The sequence below is a fragment of the Wickerhamomyces ciferrii genome, contig 00013 (assembly GCF_000313485.1).
Source record: "Wickerhamomyces ciferrii WGS project CAIF00000000 data, strain NRRL Y-1031 F-60-10, contig 00013, whole genome shotgun sequence".
Lineage (NCBI taxonomy): Eukaryota > Fungi > Ascomycota > Saccharomycetes > Phaffomycetales > Wickerhamomycetaceae > Hansenula > Hansenula ciferrii.
In genome coordinates this window covers 199,141-216,797 of record NW_011887727.1, presented here as the reverse complement: position 1 = coordinate 216,797, position 17,657 = coordinate 199,141, and the positions used below count along the sequence as shown (strand labels likewise).

Below are 17,657 nucleotides of genomic sequence, written 5' to 3'. Positions count from 1 at the left end.
GTTCAAAATTGTGACACAAAGGCAATAATTTTCCAATGTGGGATTGGGTCCTTGGTTAGATTTTAATTTTGAGGATGCTTATATTAGAAAATGAGGCAAAAATAGCTACTGGTTCTTTTTTGAACTGATCTTTATGTGGGCAGATAAAAGAATCAATAAAAGATTGACACACAATAAAGTTTCCATTATATACATAGTATGGGTCATACAACATATAATCATGGTGCTATATTGGCAATAGTCTCCCTTGGTGGATTGCTTCTTGGTCTTGAAATATCAGCAATGGCTGTTTTTATTGGTTCACCTATTTTTTTGGAATATTTTAAAAACCCAGATTCAATATTACAAGGTTTTATAGCAGGTTCAAATCCAATAGGTGCTCTTCGTAAGCTTTGATACCCCTTTTGTTTTCTTTAAATTTCAAGGAATATAGAACTCTAACATCTTTTGTTTATGAAAGTGGGCTGTTTTATTTCAGGAGGAGTTTCAGATAGATTTGGAAGGTTGTTTACATTTAGAACTGCTTCAGTTATATGGATTCTGGGTTCTATTGTATCAATCTTAGTCGTTCATATATACATGGTTATTGGAGGAAGAGCTGTTAAAGGGATTGCTGTTGGTATATTTTCGTCTAGTTTAACAGTCTATGTTACTGAGGTTTTCCCACCGCATAAAAAAGGTTTAGCTACATCCATTACTCAATGGTCATTGACTTGGGGAATTATGATAATGTTTTATTCAGCTTATTTGTGCAGTTTTATAGAAAGCGAATTATCATTTCGTATAGCTTGGGGGCTTGAACTTTTACCTGGATTACTATTGCTCATCCTTTCATTTTTCATTCCTGAATCACCAAAGTGGTTAGTAACTAAATCCAGATGGAGAGAAGCAAATATGATTTATAAAAAGTTAAAACATTCTGAAGATAGTTTATACCCAGATTCAGAGATTCAAGATAATCAAGAAATAAAAACTCAACCTGTTGGAGAGGAAGAAGATGATTTGAATGAAGCTAAAGAAGCACTTGATTTACATGAAAAGAAACTACAAAAATGTTCATATAGGGATTTATTTCGTCAAGATTTAAGAAAACATTTGCTAGTTGGTATAGGGACTCAAGTATTCACACAATTAAGTGGTATTGGTGTTCTTATGTATTATTTGGTGTTTATTTGTGAAATGATTGGATTAAGAGATGATGTAAAGCTTTTATCTTCCTCAATTCAGTATGTTATCAATGTCATATTTACTATTTTCCCAATTTTATGGATTGATAGCTTAAGACGTAAAGATGTTTTGGTTTATGGAACTTCAACATTGGGTGCTTGTATTTTTGCCATTGGTGTAATAATGGTTCATTTTGGTCATAAGATAAACAATCCTGAAAATGAGATGATCACTAGAACAGTGGAAGGATTTGCTGGATCATTCACTTTGGCTCTTTGTTTTCTATTTGTGGCCATATTCGCCTCTTCTTTATCTTGTGCTGCTTGGTTATATACAAATGAGATATTGCCGGTTCGTGCTAAAGCTAAAGGTTCAGCAGTTTGCATGAGTGTTTCTTGGATTGTCAATGGATTATTAACATTTTTAACACCGATAGCATTGAAGCATATCGACTGCTATACATTTATGGTCTTTGGTGGTTTTGGTGTTATTGGTGCTTTCACTATTGGGATTACTTTCCCAGAAACATATGGTCAGGATGAGGATGGTATCAAAAATATATTTAACAAAGGTATAACACCAAACAATTCTGAAACTAATCAACCATCAGACAGTCGAGTAACAGGAAATCAACCAACTGTAAGAGATCAAAATGATGAAATTTTTGAAGTCGAGAGTGATTCTGTGAATTCAAATGAAAAGCATGATACTACCTCAAGATATATTTATTCAAAGAAATCTAATAAAGCTCAAGATGAACCTACAAAGCAAACTATTTTACTACAGAATAACGATGACACACCAGATGAAGTTGAGATTAATCCAGTGAAGACGATAAACAATTTCAAATCAGAACGTACAAACTTATCATTTCCGCAGCTTAAGAATTATCATCATGAAATTATTCAACATTCAAATTCACCAAGTACAAATTCAGATAGATTAAGTACCACTAATGTACCTCCAGAAAATATGAGTCCTTTCTTCAAAAAAATGGGTGGTCCATTTGAAACAGATTCTGATCTGATTTCCACTCAACAAAACATTGAAGGTACTGATGGTGATCATAGTCCAACTTATACAGGGGGACTAATAAGTAACTATTGCTATAGTGAAAGCAATTCCCCATTTAAACTTGAAGAAAAATCACCCTTCAAATGAATCGAATTGGAGCCTTATTTAAACAATTTATACTATAATTCGATAAAAGATATTACTGTAGTTGAAGTTTTCTGACAGCTTACTGGTAAATAGTCTTGAAAGGACCATTCCGAGAGACAAAGTCACGTTTCATCCCCCGGAAATCCAAAGCGATATTTATAACTACGTGTATTGAAATGTTAAAGATATGTTTACAATGTATGAAATAGATATCTAATTTCACAACCGCCATCTATAATTGAAACTAATTATTATCAGAATGTTTTCAATTCTTCAAAGAGGTCAACATGTTTTGAATTTTTCTCTTACACTCGTGGGGTTTGTTTCTGTATTCATCATTGCAACATCTTGGTTTCAGCTTTATTCAACAGATTCTTTCTCATTACCAGGAACAGTTTCTAATATCACACCGTGAGTATCATATAAGGTCAATTTTGAAAAGAGATGTTTACTAATTTTTCTTAAGATCATCCACTGTCAAATTTAGTAGAAGATTTGGATCTGTTGGTGGTAAACCAAAGGAAAATACTAAAATAATATTTGACCTTGAATCAGATTTAACTCCATTATTTAATTGGAATACTAAACAAGTTTTCGTTTATTTAACTGCTGAATACCCAGGCAAATCAGAAGTAAGTAAATTAAGTTACTAAGCAAGGGTGTGAATACTAATATTATGATAAAGGAATCATCAAACAAAGTTGTATTTTGGGATAAAATTATCACATCACAGGACAAAGCTAATATTTCAATCACTAATGAACGTTCAAAATACTCTGTATGGGATATTGAAGAAACATTTAGAAATAGAGAAGCTAATGTTAAATTAGAGTGGAATATCCAGCCATATGTTGGTCCTTTAGTGTTTGGCTCAACAGAAGGTGAAACTTTAATGGTTTATCCAGATCCTCATACACCCGAGGCTAAGAAAACCAGAAAGAAGAAACAGCAACAGCATTGATACAATGATAGCTTACAAGTATGATCTTAATGTGAATGTACAATATTTGTTATGAATTTATAAGCACTATTTACAGAAATGCAATGTAATATATATAATGTAAAAGGAAAGTGTGGTTATAACCGTCACTTTCATGCAAAAAAAATGGAATAAATGGAAAACAGAGTATTAAAGATCAAACCTGATCAAAACATTAAACATAAAAGCACAAAAACTCGAACCAGATAAAAATTGATAAAATGCAAACCCGAATAAATTAATAGAATGTTGAGTCATAAAAATGGGAGAAATGGGAGTCTAGACCTCTGTGACTTCAGGAACTTGAACATCAGAGGCTTTAATTTTATCTTCCATATTGATAAATTTCAAAATCTCGTTACGCAGAGATGGAAACGCATGGATGATAGTACCGTGAAAGTTTCTAAAAATCTTTGGATACGTTATCTTGAACTCTTGTAAAAATTGAAGTTTCTGATCCCTTGTCTCATAAGCTTTTGACTGGGTTCTCAAATAAAGCCTCAAGTGCATGACAACATGCATATATGACGAATTCAACAAAAATAACCTTGGTGGAGTGATCTGGTTTCGATAGGTAGGTAAAGGAACACCATAAGGTAGAGCAGATTCGAACCATTCACGACCATGCATCACAGCACGAGCAATGAAACCACCCATTAACTTTTCTTCAATCATTATTAGTCCACTTTTGAAAGTTTTTTTATTTTCTAATAAGATAACAGCAATATCATTCATATTACGATTATTTAAAATAAACCTTCTAGTTCTAAATAGATCATCAATAAGTGCTTTAAATTCTTGATGTTGATTAAAATGAGAATGTGATTTGGCAGCTTGATTTATAACTGGTACTAATGATCCTCTGTATCTATATGGAATATCTCCACTTGAAAATCTATACTTAAATTCTTGTATAAGTAAGGTGAAAACAGCATTGACGGTATCCCAATCTTTGAACTTAGCACCTAAGATGATTCTTTCTTTCAAATAATCTAGATCTTTTGATTTATCATCATTTTTAGTGGCAATTTCATAACTTTCTAATAAAGCAGCAGCTTCAAGTGGATCATAATAATCTATTAAGTATTTCATTAATGGCCTAAAAATCCGTACAGGTAAGTATTTTCTCTCTGGTTCAAGAGTTTTATTAGCATATGCGCTCATTATATCTTCAGCAATTTTCTTTGGTCTTGAATAGTTCCCAAAATTGACAAAGTTTGTACGAGTTAATGATTTTAAAAGTAACCTCAGCATATTATCACTCGGATTCATTTCTAATGATATTAGTTTATTGAAGACTTGTGTTGCTTCTGTATATCTTTGCTCTCTATTATAACCAGCCATCAATTTTTCAAATGCTTTGTGCAAATTGAAAGATTCTGGACTTTTTATAATATTAGCTAACGCTTCCTCTGCACTATCAAAATCTTTAATATTACAGAAATATTCAATCATAACAAAGTAAAATTCTTCACCTAACTCATAATCTCCCTTGGAGATCATATCGAAAATTTGTTGGGCTTCTTTGTAAGTTTTTTTCCTCAAATGCATTCTGATGAGTTCAGAATACATTGTTGAGTCTGGTGTCACTGATGCCGATTCAAAAACCTTCTCAACTTGAGAATAATAGTTCACACTGACATAAACTGCCATCATATTTGAATAAAATTTTGAGTCACGTTCAATTTTCAATAAAGTAGCAACTTTGTCAACTTTCTCAGCGCTTTGAGTATCACCCAAGACAGAGCATACTTTCACCATATCATTCAATTTTTCAATATCTATTGACATGTTTTTTTCTATCATGAAATCCAAAAGAGAAAATGCCGATTTTAAATCTTTCTTTCTGCAAAATTGTTTCAACAAAAGACTGTAAGATTCTTCATTTGGTTCTTCTTTTGATGACGCTAATTTTCTAAAGGTTTTAAAAAAATCTTCAGAATTGTTTTGAGACAAGTGATGTTTCATGATCTGATTATAAGCAAAAATAAGACCGTCAGAGCTTTCTTCAGCAAACTTGTCAGCCATAAACTCCATGAGTTCTGTATTTCCTTCCCGACGTAGCCTTTTAAAAGCATATTTGAGCACAAGAAAAGCCTCATTGGTATCCGTCTTTAAATTTTTATAGAACAAGTCGTACAGGTCTCCCAGTGATAATTCCGCTATACTCGAATAGAGTTGAATTGTTGCTTTATCGTCAGATCCTAACATCACTGCATAATTTGTGGCAACACTTTTTGCAGCTTTTGGTTTATCATAATAAAGAAATGATCTAAAAACGTATGAGACGATATTTTGGTCTTTAAATTCTTCAGGAATAAGATCAAACAAAAGTTGCAATCTGATGGTATTTCTTTCAACATAAAATAATGACCGTATTGTTGTGTAATAAATGCTTTTCTTTATTTCTATATCATGGTCAATTGTTGACTTTTGAACTGCTTCTATAACATATCCTAAATCCTTTATTTTCCTTATTATTAACCCGTATAAATCCATGTAATTCTGACCATAAAAGGAACCTGTGATATAATGCTTTCTGAAAACACCAAGACAAGCTCTTATATAAACATCTAAAGCTTTATATTCTTGTTTGTTATCCAATAGGATCTTAGTACTTTCTTCTAAGACCCTTAAAATTGTAGGACGATTGAACACTGATTTACCAAACTCATGTGATATTTCAACGATTAAATCTAGAGCATCAAATGTAGCACATCTTTTCCCCAACTCAATCAAATCTGATCGTGATATGTCTTTGTAGTCAATCTTGCGCAGTATGCTTTTGGCTTCATCTATTTTGGAGTTAACTTCAAAGACAGTTATTAATTCTAATGCATCAGAAAATCTGATATATTCATATGTTGAAACTAATTCCCATAGTTTGTTGATTTCATCAAATGTGTGATTTTCTTGCTTGAGAAATGGTTCAAAAAGCCCCTCAGTATATTCATATGTACGTGAACCTATCTTAGATTGTGAAAATATCTTTGTTTCTGAGTCCCAAAAATTTCTGCCTTCAACTCTAAATGGTAATTTATTGATATTTTTTAACCGATTCTCTTTCCTCTGAAGTCTTGTGATTGAACGTGCTTGGAAAACATACCTTCTCGGCGAGGAGGTTCGCACCGTTCTCAGCAAAGCATTTAGCATCTATATTGCCTGTTATATAAGAGTAGGGGTCGCCCTATTTGTATATGCTATAATATTGTAGTTCTGTTGTGATATTTTTCACTTTCACAATTGTGGTGATGATTATTCAGTGCGCCCTGATTGGAATTAAACTTCTTTAGATCTGTTAGTGAGTTTGTGGGTAATAATGGGAAATGATTGAATTTATTATGGGGGTATGTTCCAATATCTGGATGGATAAGTTATTGTCCAATCTACTTCATCTATTTATTGATTACCTTTTACCATACTAATTTTGTAAGTGATGATTTTTTTTCAGATGCTTGAGATCCGACCATATATAAATTGAATTCCGTCCCGGCCTTTGTCATTTCTAATGGTAAAATGTTTAATGACTTGAATCATTCTGAAAAAAGCCAGTAAAAGGTAAAATAGTAGCGTATACAAGAGAATATTGGTATAATATGTGATTTGATATAAAACATTTCACTATAAGTGGCATCTATTTGTCATTATACCGATCAGCTACTCATCTCCGTTAAGGCCAACACGAAAGTTTTTTTCTACATAATTTATATAAGAATATTTTATATGTCAGTCCTTATCAATTCAAGTTTCCACTATATCATAAGAACGTCTTTATTCAATACAGCTGTATCTTTTCATCTCAAACTATTCCATTCAGAAATATCAACATGGCCCCTCCATATAACAAAAATTTCAAGAGCAAAAACCCTTATATCAATCGTAAAGAGTCAAAGAGCATCGAAATTAAGAAATCTTTGGTTCATCGTGCTAGACTTAGAAAACAATATTTCAAAGAGTTGAAAGAACAAGGGGAAGAAGTCCCAGAGAAACAAGAGACATCAGATAGAAATAGAGATAGATCACAATATCAACCAAAACTTGATTATAAAGAAAGAGCAGAGATTGCTAAAAAGAGAAAAGAAGAAGCACGTAAAGAAAGAGAGTTAAAGAGACAAGAAAGTATAAAGATTTCAGAAAAGAAAAAAATAGAAAGGGAACGTAAAAAGGATCAACTTTCCAAAAAGACTAGATCAGGCCAACCTCTCATGGGTCCTAGAATCGCTAATTTGCTAGATAAAATAAAAAATGATCAATGATTAAAGAGCTTTTATTTGTTTTATTATCTATTAATACACTGAAAAAGCTTCAGTAACTAATGGCATTTATCAAGTCTTTAAGATCTTTAGGTAAATCAGAATGTAATCTATCAGCATCAATGACGTTCAAGTTTTTTTCTTTCACAAAAATGGAATCATCAATGTCAAAAAGTCCCTTTGAGCAAATTTCTTGTGGGGTGACTGCATGTTTATAATAGTTCAATAAAGGTTCTGCAATTTCACGACTTAACAACGTATAAAGTTGAATTTCTCCTGCAAAACCATATGCAACAAATCTTTTATGTGACTTATCTTTATACCATAGTGGTTTTAAGTCACATTTCTGGACCCTTGGAACAAAAGGCACGTATGATTTGAATCTATCTTCTTGATTTTCGACACCCGTTATAGTACAAAACAACTTATCTGTGGAGATTGTAACACTTTCACTCAAAGTTAAACTGTTCATGACTTTTCTAGAACAATAATCACTTTCTTTCAAGCTCAATATTCCATCTGTGTACTCAAATTTGGAAAAAGAATAGTCCCTTGTGGAGATTAATGCCAAGTTTTCTCTTACATCAATATCTATAATCACAGATCTGAAAGAGTGAACTTGAATGGGATCCATCATTTTCTTTTTTTCAATATCATACTGACTGATGAAAAGCTGACAACCACTAGAATAAATAACAACGTCATCTTTTAGTTGCTTGAAAGCTAAAACAGGACCCGGTGTATTATATGTAAAAATCTCATGAGCTTCAATAGTATCTGGGTCTTCACTTGAAAATTTTGGTTGAATAACTTTAATAGAGCCACCGTTGGCTGTTTTGCACCCCACTAGAAGGTTCCTAAATGATTTTTCAGCCAAAGGCAGTACCCATTCTGATAATGATAAAGGCTGTTCATCAACAAACAAACCATTTGATTGTTTCTTGCCAAATAATTTAGTGTTAAGCTTGTTTGATTTACTCATAAAAAACAAAGAGGACTCTGAAATCACCGCAAAGACTCTCAAATGTGAAATATATTTCATTTTTCTAGGAATTTTAGGAAGTTTCATGCTTTTCAAGAGAGTTTGTGGAGTGTTGTTTATTCCAATTAAGCAAAACCCATCATCCCTTAATGCAGCATATGTGGTTTTATTCAAAGCAGTACATTGAAATATATTCCTCTCTTTATTCTCATCAAATACAACCGGCAAAGGATACTCGTTTGTAATATCTAATTTCCACATAGTTTTAGAGACCAGTAAAATTCCATCATGTGTGGCACTTAAGTCAACTGGAGTATGACAAACCTTAAAGTCCAGCTGATGGTCTGCTTTGAGGTGTAGGGAATCTATAGAAATATTATAAATGAAAACTTCACCAAGCCTTGAACTTATTGCAAGTCTAGTACCAAGATATATAACATCATGTGGATCAGTGATTCCAATACTGATATTCGATCTTTGCTCCATTTTATCACCATTAATTTCAAAGACTCTTAATACTTGACTACCACCAACAATTAAGAATAATCTAGATTCTAATGAAATAAACTTCATAAAACATGGATCTATTCCAAGATCAAACTCTTCTCCAACTAATAAAACATCACCAGATACCTTATAAAGTGCAATATTACTAGATATATTCATACTAGTATTGAGATTTTCAGTTATAACAGCAACATAAGAAGCAAAAGCATCTGCGAGAATGATCTCCTGTTCAAAATCTTTCCGTATAGTAAGGTCTGAAGCAAAATCTGAAACAACGACAGCATTAATTAAAACTTGAAAACATATACTTCCTAAGCTTGAAACAGCAATTGTTCTGCTTAAAACTTCCAAGCCACTGTCATCAACATCAATCAATTGTTCATCTTCATATTTAAATACCAAAGTCTTATCCAAGAATGCAAAAATGAAGTATAATTGCTCATCAAACGAGTGTATATAGAATTTGTAGGACCTTTTCAACTGTGTATCTTGCAGTTCTTTTGTTGCATAGTACCCCTTCTTTAATTGTGAGATGTAATTACCATGTGCCAACCAAACTTCTTCATTTTTGTATTTGTTCTTAATTATCTCTAGATCGAGTAACGGTGACCAGTTCAGTATATTTTCAATCTTTTCACCTTGATGAAGACCAGCTTTTATATCAAGGGGATCGAAATGTAGCCTTGGTAAATGAAAATGACCACCTTTTGCAAATGAGGAAGTATAATAAAGTTCATATCCTGTACCCTGCTTTTCTAATGTAAAGTTTGAAACCTTAGGTATTGTCAATATAAGTTCAACACGTAGAACACTTTCTCGGAATGTAACAAGATATATTGTACCGTCTTCTGTGCTAATTAAGACTTCATCATCATCATATTTTATTTTTGTTTCTGGTTTGTGATATCCCACAGGGAATGATTTATCAAACTTTGTCGAAAACAGATTATAGTCAGCATTGATGATATTATTAGGACTAATAAGATAGATGGAAGTTGGCATCACAAACAAAGCCGAGTCCTTAAAAGGTATCACAAACACAGGAATATCAAAATCATTTGTCAAAACTTGTGGAGAATACTCCTTAATTTCATGGTTATCAAGACGAATGTCGTAAAGAGTTATCAGATACCTTCTATTAGATGTAACCAGAAGTGTGAGTAGCCTTGCATATGGAACTTCAGCATGTTTGTCTTGTTTTAAAAAGCAACTGTGTGCTAGGTATCCATCAAACTTAACATTAATTGGCGTTTGTAGTTGAATTCCATGTGCAGTTTGAGAGCATGGGTGTAATCTGATGCAATTCTTAGCAGCATTCAATGCAATTAGTGATCCTGAACTATGGGTATTAATTTTAAGCCCCACTTCTTCCAATGATGGAACAGAAGTTGAAGCTGTTGACATCGTCGAAGTTTTCCACCATTGTACTATCTTCGGTTGAAGGCTACCTTTAATCTCATATAATCTTACTAAGAGAGCAAATCCCGAATACAAAGATATCACCAAAGTGTCCTCATCTGTTGACTTACCATCATCTATTACTGATCCTTTTAAAACAGCCGCTGATCTAATTGTACTGGGGAACTTAAATTCAGTTTCATTATTGATAACGATTGATTGAGCACGAGTGAAAACCACCACTTCATGCAAGACGGGCTCATATGAATCACTGATATCGATGGCTGCATCTTCATTTATGGTTTTTGATGGTTCATTAGCACCTGTATATTTTAACATTTCATTTAACAAATCATCATCAATATCCATATCCATAGAATCAGGATTCGTGCTTTTAAGCTCTTTCAGCATCTTGCTAGAAAGTTTAAACCCATCATCTTCTCTTACTTCATCTTCCAGTCCTTTAAATTCCTTATTGGATGCATACCTCATTTTGAAAATGTTTTCTACCGTTGGATCTGGTGTCAAGTTCTGCTTCAACACAAAGTATTCTCCACGAAACTGTTCATCTTCTCCTGAATCATCATCAAAGCTACACCAGCGAAACAAATTCTGATCACTTTGCTGCCATAACAAGTCACCATTGAGTATATCATCATCTTTAATTTCTGAAATCATTGTGGATGATCAATTGGGCAAGTGATCTAGCTTCTCATCTGTTGTATTGATTTTGGTGAAGGTTTGTCGCTTTGTCAATCTGCGTATTAGAGCGAAAACCCGCGAAACAAAACATTTGACCGCGCAACATGCTACTATTGTTCACTCACAAGATTTATACTATTAATTAATCTATTTACAATATTTTTATACTCTAATCTATGTATATGTTCTTCGGACTTTATTATTTGGCTTTAGCTTGTTCAGCTAATTTCTTTTGATGTTCAGCGATTAATTCTTTTTGTAAATGAACTGGCGCTGGGGAGAATTGTTTGAATTCTAAAGAGAATTCACCTTTACCTTGGGTCGAGGCTCTTAAAGAGGTGGCAAAACCAAACATTTGGTTCAATGGACATTCAGCAGAAATTGTGAATTCATCAACACCAATTTCTGTATCTTGGATCATAGCTTGAACCTTGTTCAATAATGAGATAACATTACCTTGGAATTCACCTGGGGCAGTGACACTGACATTCATGATTGGTTCTAAAATAACACCATTACCTTTAATGAATGCTTGTTTGAAAGCACCAATAGCCGCAGTTCTGAAAGCCAGTTCATTAGAATCAACGTCATGGATTTGACCATCGTTGATGAACATTTTAGCACCTAAAACTTTATGACCAATTAATGGACCTTTTTCACAAGCATCTTCGAAACCTTTACGACATGCAACCAAGTATTTTTCTGGAACTTTACCACCAACAACGTGTGATTCGAAAATGTTTTCACCTTCTAATGGTGATAAAGTACCGATGACTCTAGCATATTGACCAGCACCACCTGATTGTTTTTTGTGAGTGAAATCGAAATCAGCAGCATTCATGATGGCTTCACGGTAAGAAACTTGTGGCTTACCAGTAATACAGTCAACGTTATATTCACGCTTCATACGTTCAACATAAACTTCTAAATGTAATTCACCCATACCTGAAATGACAGTTTCTTTAGATTCACTATCGTATCTAACTCTGAAAGTTGGATCTTCTTTTTGGAAACGGTTCATAGCCTTGGAGAAGTTTGATGTATCTTTTGATTTTGGTGTAATTGAAAGTGAAATAACAGCATCTGGAACAAACATAGAAGACATTGTGATTTGTTCAACACCATCAGTGAAAGTATCACCTGAAGAACATTCAATACCAAAAGTAGCACAAATTTCACCTGGGCCGATTTCAGCAACATCTTCCATATCATTTGAATGCATACGCACTAAACGAGAAACTTTAACCTTTTTACCAGTTTTAACATTAGTAATAAAACCACCTTTTTTCAAACGACCTTGATAAACACGTAAATAAGTCAATTGACCATATTTACCTTCTTCCAATTTGAAAGCTAAACCGACAAAACCTTTTTTACTTGATGGTAACATGTTGATTGGTTCTTCAGTACCTTTTGAAATATCTAAACCTTTGTTTAAAATTTCAGATGGGTTTGGTAAATAATCAACAACAGCGTCTAAGACATTTTGAACACCAGTATTAGCTAAGGCAGAACCCATTAAAACTGGAGTGAATTTTCTAGCAATGGTAGCTCTACGAATAGCATCTTTGATTTGTTCAGTGGTTGGTTCACCTTCATCCAAAAAGATTTCTGCAATTTCGTCATCAACATCAGCAAGTGTTTCGATTAATAAAGCTCTTTTCTCTTCAACAAGATCAACAAGATCAGCTGGAATCTCAGCTTTTCTAATTTCTTCACCTTGAGATCCTTCATTATATAGAGCAACTCTATCAATAATATTAACAACACCTTTCAATTCTGATTCAGCACCAATTGGGACTTGAATGGCAGCAGCTGGTGTTTTTAATTTTTTGTTGATTTGATCAATAGCCCTGAAAGGATCAGCACCCATTCTATCCATCTTGTTGATGAAAGTAACTCTTGGAACATTATAACGACGCATTTGACGATCAACAGTAACAGTTTGTGATTGAACACCAGAAACAGCACAGACAACTAAAACAGCACCATCTAAAACTCTTAAAGCACGTTCAACTTCGATTGTGAAATCAATATGACCTGGGGTATCAATTAAATTGAAATGATAATTTTTGTTATCTTTATCCCAAGAACAGTAAGTAGCAGCAGATTGAATAGTAATACCCTTTTCTCTTTCTAAATCCATATGATCCATCTTAGCACCAACATTATCACGACCTCTGACTTCATGAATAGCTTTAATTCTACCTGTATAGAATAAAACACGTTCTGTAAATGTAGTTTTACCTGAATCAATATGTGCTGAAATACCAATATTACGCATTCTATCAGCAACTTGCAAATCCTGTTCTGGTAATTTACTAATGATATCATCAATCACAACTTTTTCTTCTTCATAAGTTCTTCTGATGGTACTTTGGTGAAATAATCTTCTTTGAGAATTCAAGCCAAGCTGGCGTGAACCAGTGGACCAGATGTTTCTCAAGAATCTTGACATATCAAAAGAATCTTTATATGGTCAAGAACAGGGAAAACACCAACCAGTATAAGAAGTTAATCTAGTTCTTGGAGATCAAATATTTCAACAAGTACGTAGTATAATCAGATTCTAATCTTATGTTTTCGGTCGCGCCCAATAAAAAATTCGGAAAAAAAAATTCATTCGCGAATAATAGGCTTTTGATTCGAGCACAAGCACTACAGTACAATTGGCACAATTGAATTCAATTCAAACATGAACTAGCAAAAAAACAGTCGTAAATTATTAATTTATTAAATAAAAAAGTGGCATAAATATATCATGGTAGGTTTAGAAGGTAATTTTTAAAAGCAATTGTTTTCCCTACTCTTCACCTCTGGACAGATGTGTATGTTCGTTAACTTCAGCATCAGCAGCAACTTGATCGGCTTCTTGAATTAGATTATTTTCATGCAAAATCTTTTCTAAATTGTTGAAAATCTTTTCATCATATTGGACAGAATCTTCTAGACCATATTGTATAATTGACCATAGACCATATAAACCTGCAAATGTTGAGATAGCAAAGGCAAGATAACCTTTCAAAGTAAAACCTTCTGGTAATGGTTGTGATTGGAGATTTTCACCAGTCATATTGAAAAAATCTTTATTACCAGCTGCATTACCTTCGATTGGAATACCACTGGCAATACAATTATCATAAAAGTCTTGTGGTGGCTTTTGATTTTGAAGAGATAGAGGATCTTCAATAAAAACAGCAGCTAAACCTTGCTCTAAATGCCAATCAACATGACAATGAAAGAACCAAATACCTGGATTATCAGTCTTAAATCTCAATACGATATGTCCATTTGGTTCCAAGTTTACAGTGTCTCTTCTTATTGGATATTTTGGGAATGGTTCATGATCATTTTCATCATATGGAACAGGTTCATCATCAAAAGATTTGGATTTTTGAATAACTTGAAAAGTATGACCATGTAAATGAAATGGATGTCTACCGTCATCGTGGTTATTAACAACAACCTCCACAATTTCATTTGGTTGTAAAACAAAAGCATTAATATTTGAACCATAGATTCTTGGGTTTGTAACGTGTTCTTTTGAGGCTGTTAAGGCAGTAATTATAGTTGGTGTGACTGGATGAGTGTATGTGATGTTATTGAAGAATGCATAGTTTACACCGTCACCTAAATTATCCATCACAACATCTAGAGTGATTTGATAATCGTAATCATCATATAATTCTTCCTTGTCTAAGGGTGTTAAATCATAATCATTGAAAGCCAGATCATTGATTTTATATTCTTTTGGTAATGGTTTTTCATCATCATAAACCAAATAGCTTGTAGCGTTTAATCTCAAATCATCTGGGATAACATCCAGCATAGTATCATCGAATCCTTGAACAATAGCATAATTCTTATCTTTATGATCTTTAGCGGTAACAAGAACAGCATATCTTTGACCAACAGTCATATATAAATGACTTGCTTTGAAAGGTTCAACATAAACACCATCAATTTCCACAATTGTCAATTCATGATCTTCAATATACAGATATTGTGAAACAAATAAACCCACGTTGATAAATCTTAACAAATAAGTTTTCTTTGGTTCAAAATATATGGTTGAGTTGGCAGTATCATTGAGAAGCAAGTTTTGTGGGATTGGCTCTGCACCTGTTGGGTTATATCTGTTCAAAAATTCACCAAAGATGTCATAATATTGATCGTGATAAATTTCAGAGATGGTAATTACCTTCTCTTCATCATACTTGAAAGGTTCTTTATCGTCATGTACAATGAAAGCACCCCTCATACCATCACCATATTGAGCACCACTGTGTGAATGATACCAATAAGAACCAACTTGATCCACAGTAAAGTTGTATAAGTATGTATCACCAGGTTGAATTGGACATTGTGTAACCCATTCTGGACCATCCATAAAGTTTGAGCCGTTTTGAAACAACCCATGGAAATGCAATGAAGTATTCTTTGTTTCTAGACCATTTGTCAAATATAACTCAACTCTATCTCCCTTGTTGATGTGTATTTCTGGTGGTGGCCATTGTTTATTGAAGGAAATCACTTTTTTATCTTTAACACCATCTGGATTGGCGGTTATATAAGAAGCTGTGAAGTTGAATGTATGTGTTTTCGCCAGAACGAGCGACAAACAGCAGACCAATCCTACCACCTGTTGAAATAACATATTGTGTGTGTAAACTCTTTCAGATGAAGCTTATCTAAACTGTTCTGAAGGCGAGTGAATACTTTATATACTAATATTAGGGTGTTTAATTTTTTCGTCTCGGCTTTTTTTCAGATCTTTACTACTACTGCTTAGTCACCACAATGGGTTCAACCGTCCCTATCGAGAGGTAAAGCCGCTTATTGACTGTATTAGTTTGTCACTTCATAGGAATAAAAAAAACCTACTGAGTAGAATACAAGCTATAATCATTCAACAACACTTGAATTATTTTGTGCGATGTACACTACTAGAGACGTGTTTTTGCGAGGTTTATAATATATGAATGGATATTGAGCACAGGACGCGCCTGGTGTCTACATATAAGAAAGTTTACATTCCACACAGCTAAATTATACTAATTTAATTGATCAACTTCTATATTATATTCCTTAAACACACCGGTGATATGGTCTCCACATTGACTTTATTGAGATCACAGATCTAATTTCAACAGCATGGCTCAATAGTTCAAAGATTGAACATTCATAATTTTGCCAGTTCATCTTCAGGGCCATCAATGATAGTCTTGACAACGTCTTTACCGTTTTGAATAATATTATCATAGGCAGTTTTAGCATCTTTGAACTTGAATCTATGAGTGATCAGTTGTTTAACGTCGATTTTCCCATTGGCAATCATTGTAACAGCATCGTTATAATCACCTTGGCTATATCTTGAGCTACCTCTATAATCAATTTCCCTTTGAGTCATTTGTGCAACTGGTAATTTGACATCATCTTTACCCATTCCAATTTGAACAAAAACACCACCTGTTTTCAACAAATTTAAACCATTGTTCATTGCAATATCAGCACCTGATGCTTCTAGGACGATATCAGGTCTATCACCAATCAGCTTGATAATTTCTTCATCAAAGTTTCCCTTTTTTAAAGAGTTATATGTATGTGTGGCACCAATATTTTTAGCTAGCTCTAATTTAGTGTCAAAGATATCAACGACAAGAACATTAGCAGCACCGAGAGCTCTAGCAGCACCAGCCGTTAGTAAACCAACTGGACCTGCTCCAAAAACTGCAACATTTGAGTTGTATTTGATTCCTGCTCTTTTAGCGGCATGTACTGCAACACTTAATGGTTCAACTAGTGCGCCTTCTTCTAAAGAGACATGATCTGGTAATTTATAAACAAAGTCTTCTGGCATAATATAGTATCTAGCTAAAGTACCATCATATGGTGGTGTAGCTGCAAATGCCATATCAGGACATAGATTATAACGACCATTTTTGTACTCTTCACTATATCTACTTGGGACACCAGGTTCGATGGCAACTTTATCCCCAACTTTCACATTTGTAACTAGACGTCCAACCTCAGCTATAACACCCGATGATTCATGACCTAAGACCATTGGTGCCTTAACAACAAATGTACCACAATTACCATGAAGATAGTAATGAACATCTGAACCACAAATACCAGTCTTTTTAACAGCAATTTTGACGGAACGTTCATCTGTGAGATCAGGAACAGGTCTATTTTCAAGGACAATTTTACCCTTTTCTTTCAAGACAATTGATGGATTTGACATATTGAAGTATCTAAGATATCAGTATAATATTCTGTAATTAAGGTCTTAGAATGGATTGTACTAGTTGAAATTTGAAAAGTTTTTACAATTCATTCCTTGATTTTATAAATCGTCGTTGCGTTTACCCCATACGAATTCAATGGTACTTCCAACAATATATAGCTTACCTTTTTCGGCCGCGCCGTCCCGACGCATTAGCCTTTAGCCTGCTGCCTGATATACAATTAATATAAAGCCTGAAGTTGATCACAGTTATACATC

General features: G+C 33.6%; 7 protein-coding genes across 7 annotated transcripts; 2 read left to right on the top strand and 5 right to left on the bottom strand.

Moving 5' to 3' along the window:
• Positions 1–198: 198 nt before the first annotated feature.
• SPC3 (signal peptidase complex subunit SPC3) lies at positions 199–3,289 on the top strand (the record flags this gene model as incomplete). The annotated part of the gene is made up of 3 exons (XM_011278663.1): positions 199–385; positions 485–2,263; positions 3,030–3,289. The coding sequence occupies 3 exons, from the start codon at positions 199–201 to the stop codon at positions 3,287–3,289; spliced, it is 2,226 nt and encodes a 741-aa protein (XP_011276965.1).
• Positions 3,290–3,586: 297 nt separating this feature from the next.
• PET309 (Pet309p) lies at positions 3,587–6,460 on the bottom strand (the record flags this gene model as incomplete). The annotated part of the gene is made up of 1 exon (XM_011278662.1): positions 3,587–6,460. The coding sequence occupies one exon, from the start codon at positions 6,458–6,460 to the stop codon at positions 3,587–3,589; it is 2,874 nt and encodes a 957-aa protein (XP_011276964.1).
• Positions 6,461–7,134: 674 nt separating this feature from the next.
• BN7_786 (rRNA-processing protein) lies at positions 7,135–7,563 on the top strand (the record flags this gene model as incomplete). The annotated part of the gene is made up of 1 exon (XM_011278661.1): positions 7,135–7,563. One exon carries the CDS (start codon positions 7,135–7,137, stop codon positions 7,561–7,563), a length of 429 nt encoding a protein of 142 aa, XP_011276963.1.
• A 49-nt stretch (positions 7,564–7,612) lies between these two features.
• BN7_785 (uncharacterized protein) lies at positions 7,613–11,125 on the bottom strand (the record flags this gene model as incomplete). Its single annotated transcript, XM_011278660.1, has 1 exon — positions 7,613–11,125. One exon carries the CDS (start codon positions 11,123–11,125, stop codon positions 7,613–7,615), a length of 3,513 nt encoding a protein of 1,170 aa, XP_011276962.1.
• A 223-nt stretch (positions 11,126–11,348) lies between these two features.
• MEF1 (Mef1p) lies at positions 11,349–13,607 on the bottom strand (the record flags this gene model as incomplete). Its single annotated transcript, XM_011278659.1, has 1 exon — positions 11,349–13,607. The coding sequence occupies one exon, from the start codon at positions 13,605–13,607 to the stop codon at positions 11,349–11,351; it is 2,259 nt and encodes a 752-aa protein (XP_011276961.1).
• A 345-nt stretch (positions 13,608–13,952) lies between these two features.
• On the bottom strand, positions 13,953–15,806 carry FET5 (ferroxidase FET5; the record flags this gene model as incomplete). Its single annotated transcript, XM_011278658.1, has 1 exon — positions 13,953–15,806. The coding sequence occupies one exon, from the start codon at positions 15,804–15,806 to the stop codon at positions 13,953–13,955; it is 1,854 nt and encodes a 617-aa protein (XP_011276960.1).
• Positions 15,807–16,331: 525 nt separating this feature from the next.
• Positions 16,332–17,396, bottom strand: BN7_782 (NAD(P)-dependent alcohol dehydrogenase; the record flags this gene model as incomplete). Its single annotated transcript, XM_011278657.1, has 1 exon — positions 16,332–17,396. The coding sequence occupies one exon, from the start codon at positions 17,394–17,396 to the stop codon at positions 16,332–16,334; it is 1,065 nt and encodes a 354-aa protein (XP_011276959.1).
• Between the last annotated feature and the right edge of the window lie 261 nt (positions 17,397–17,657).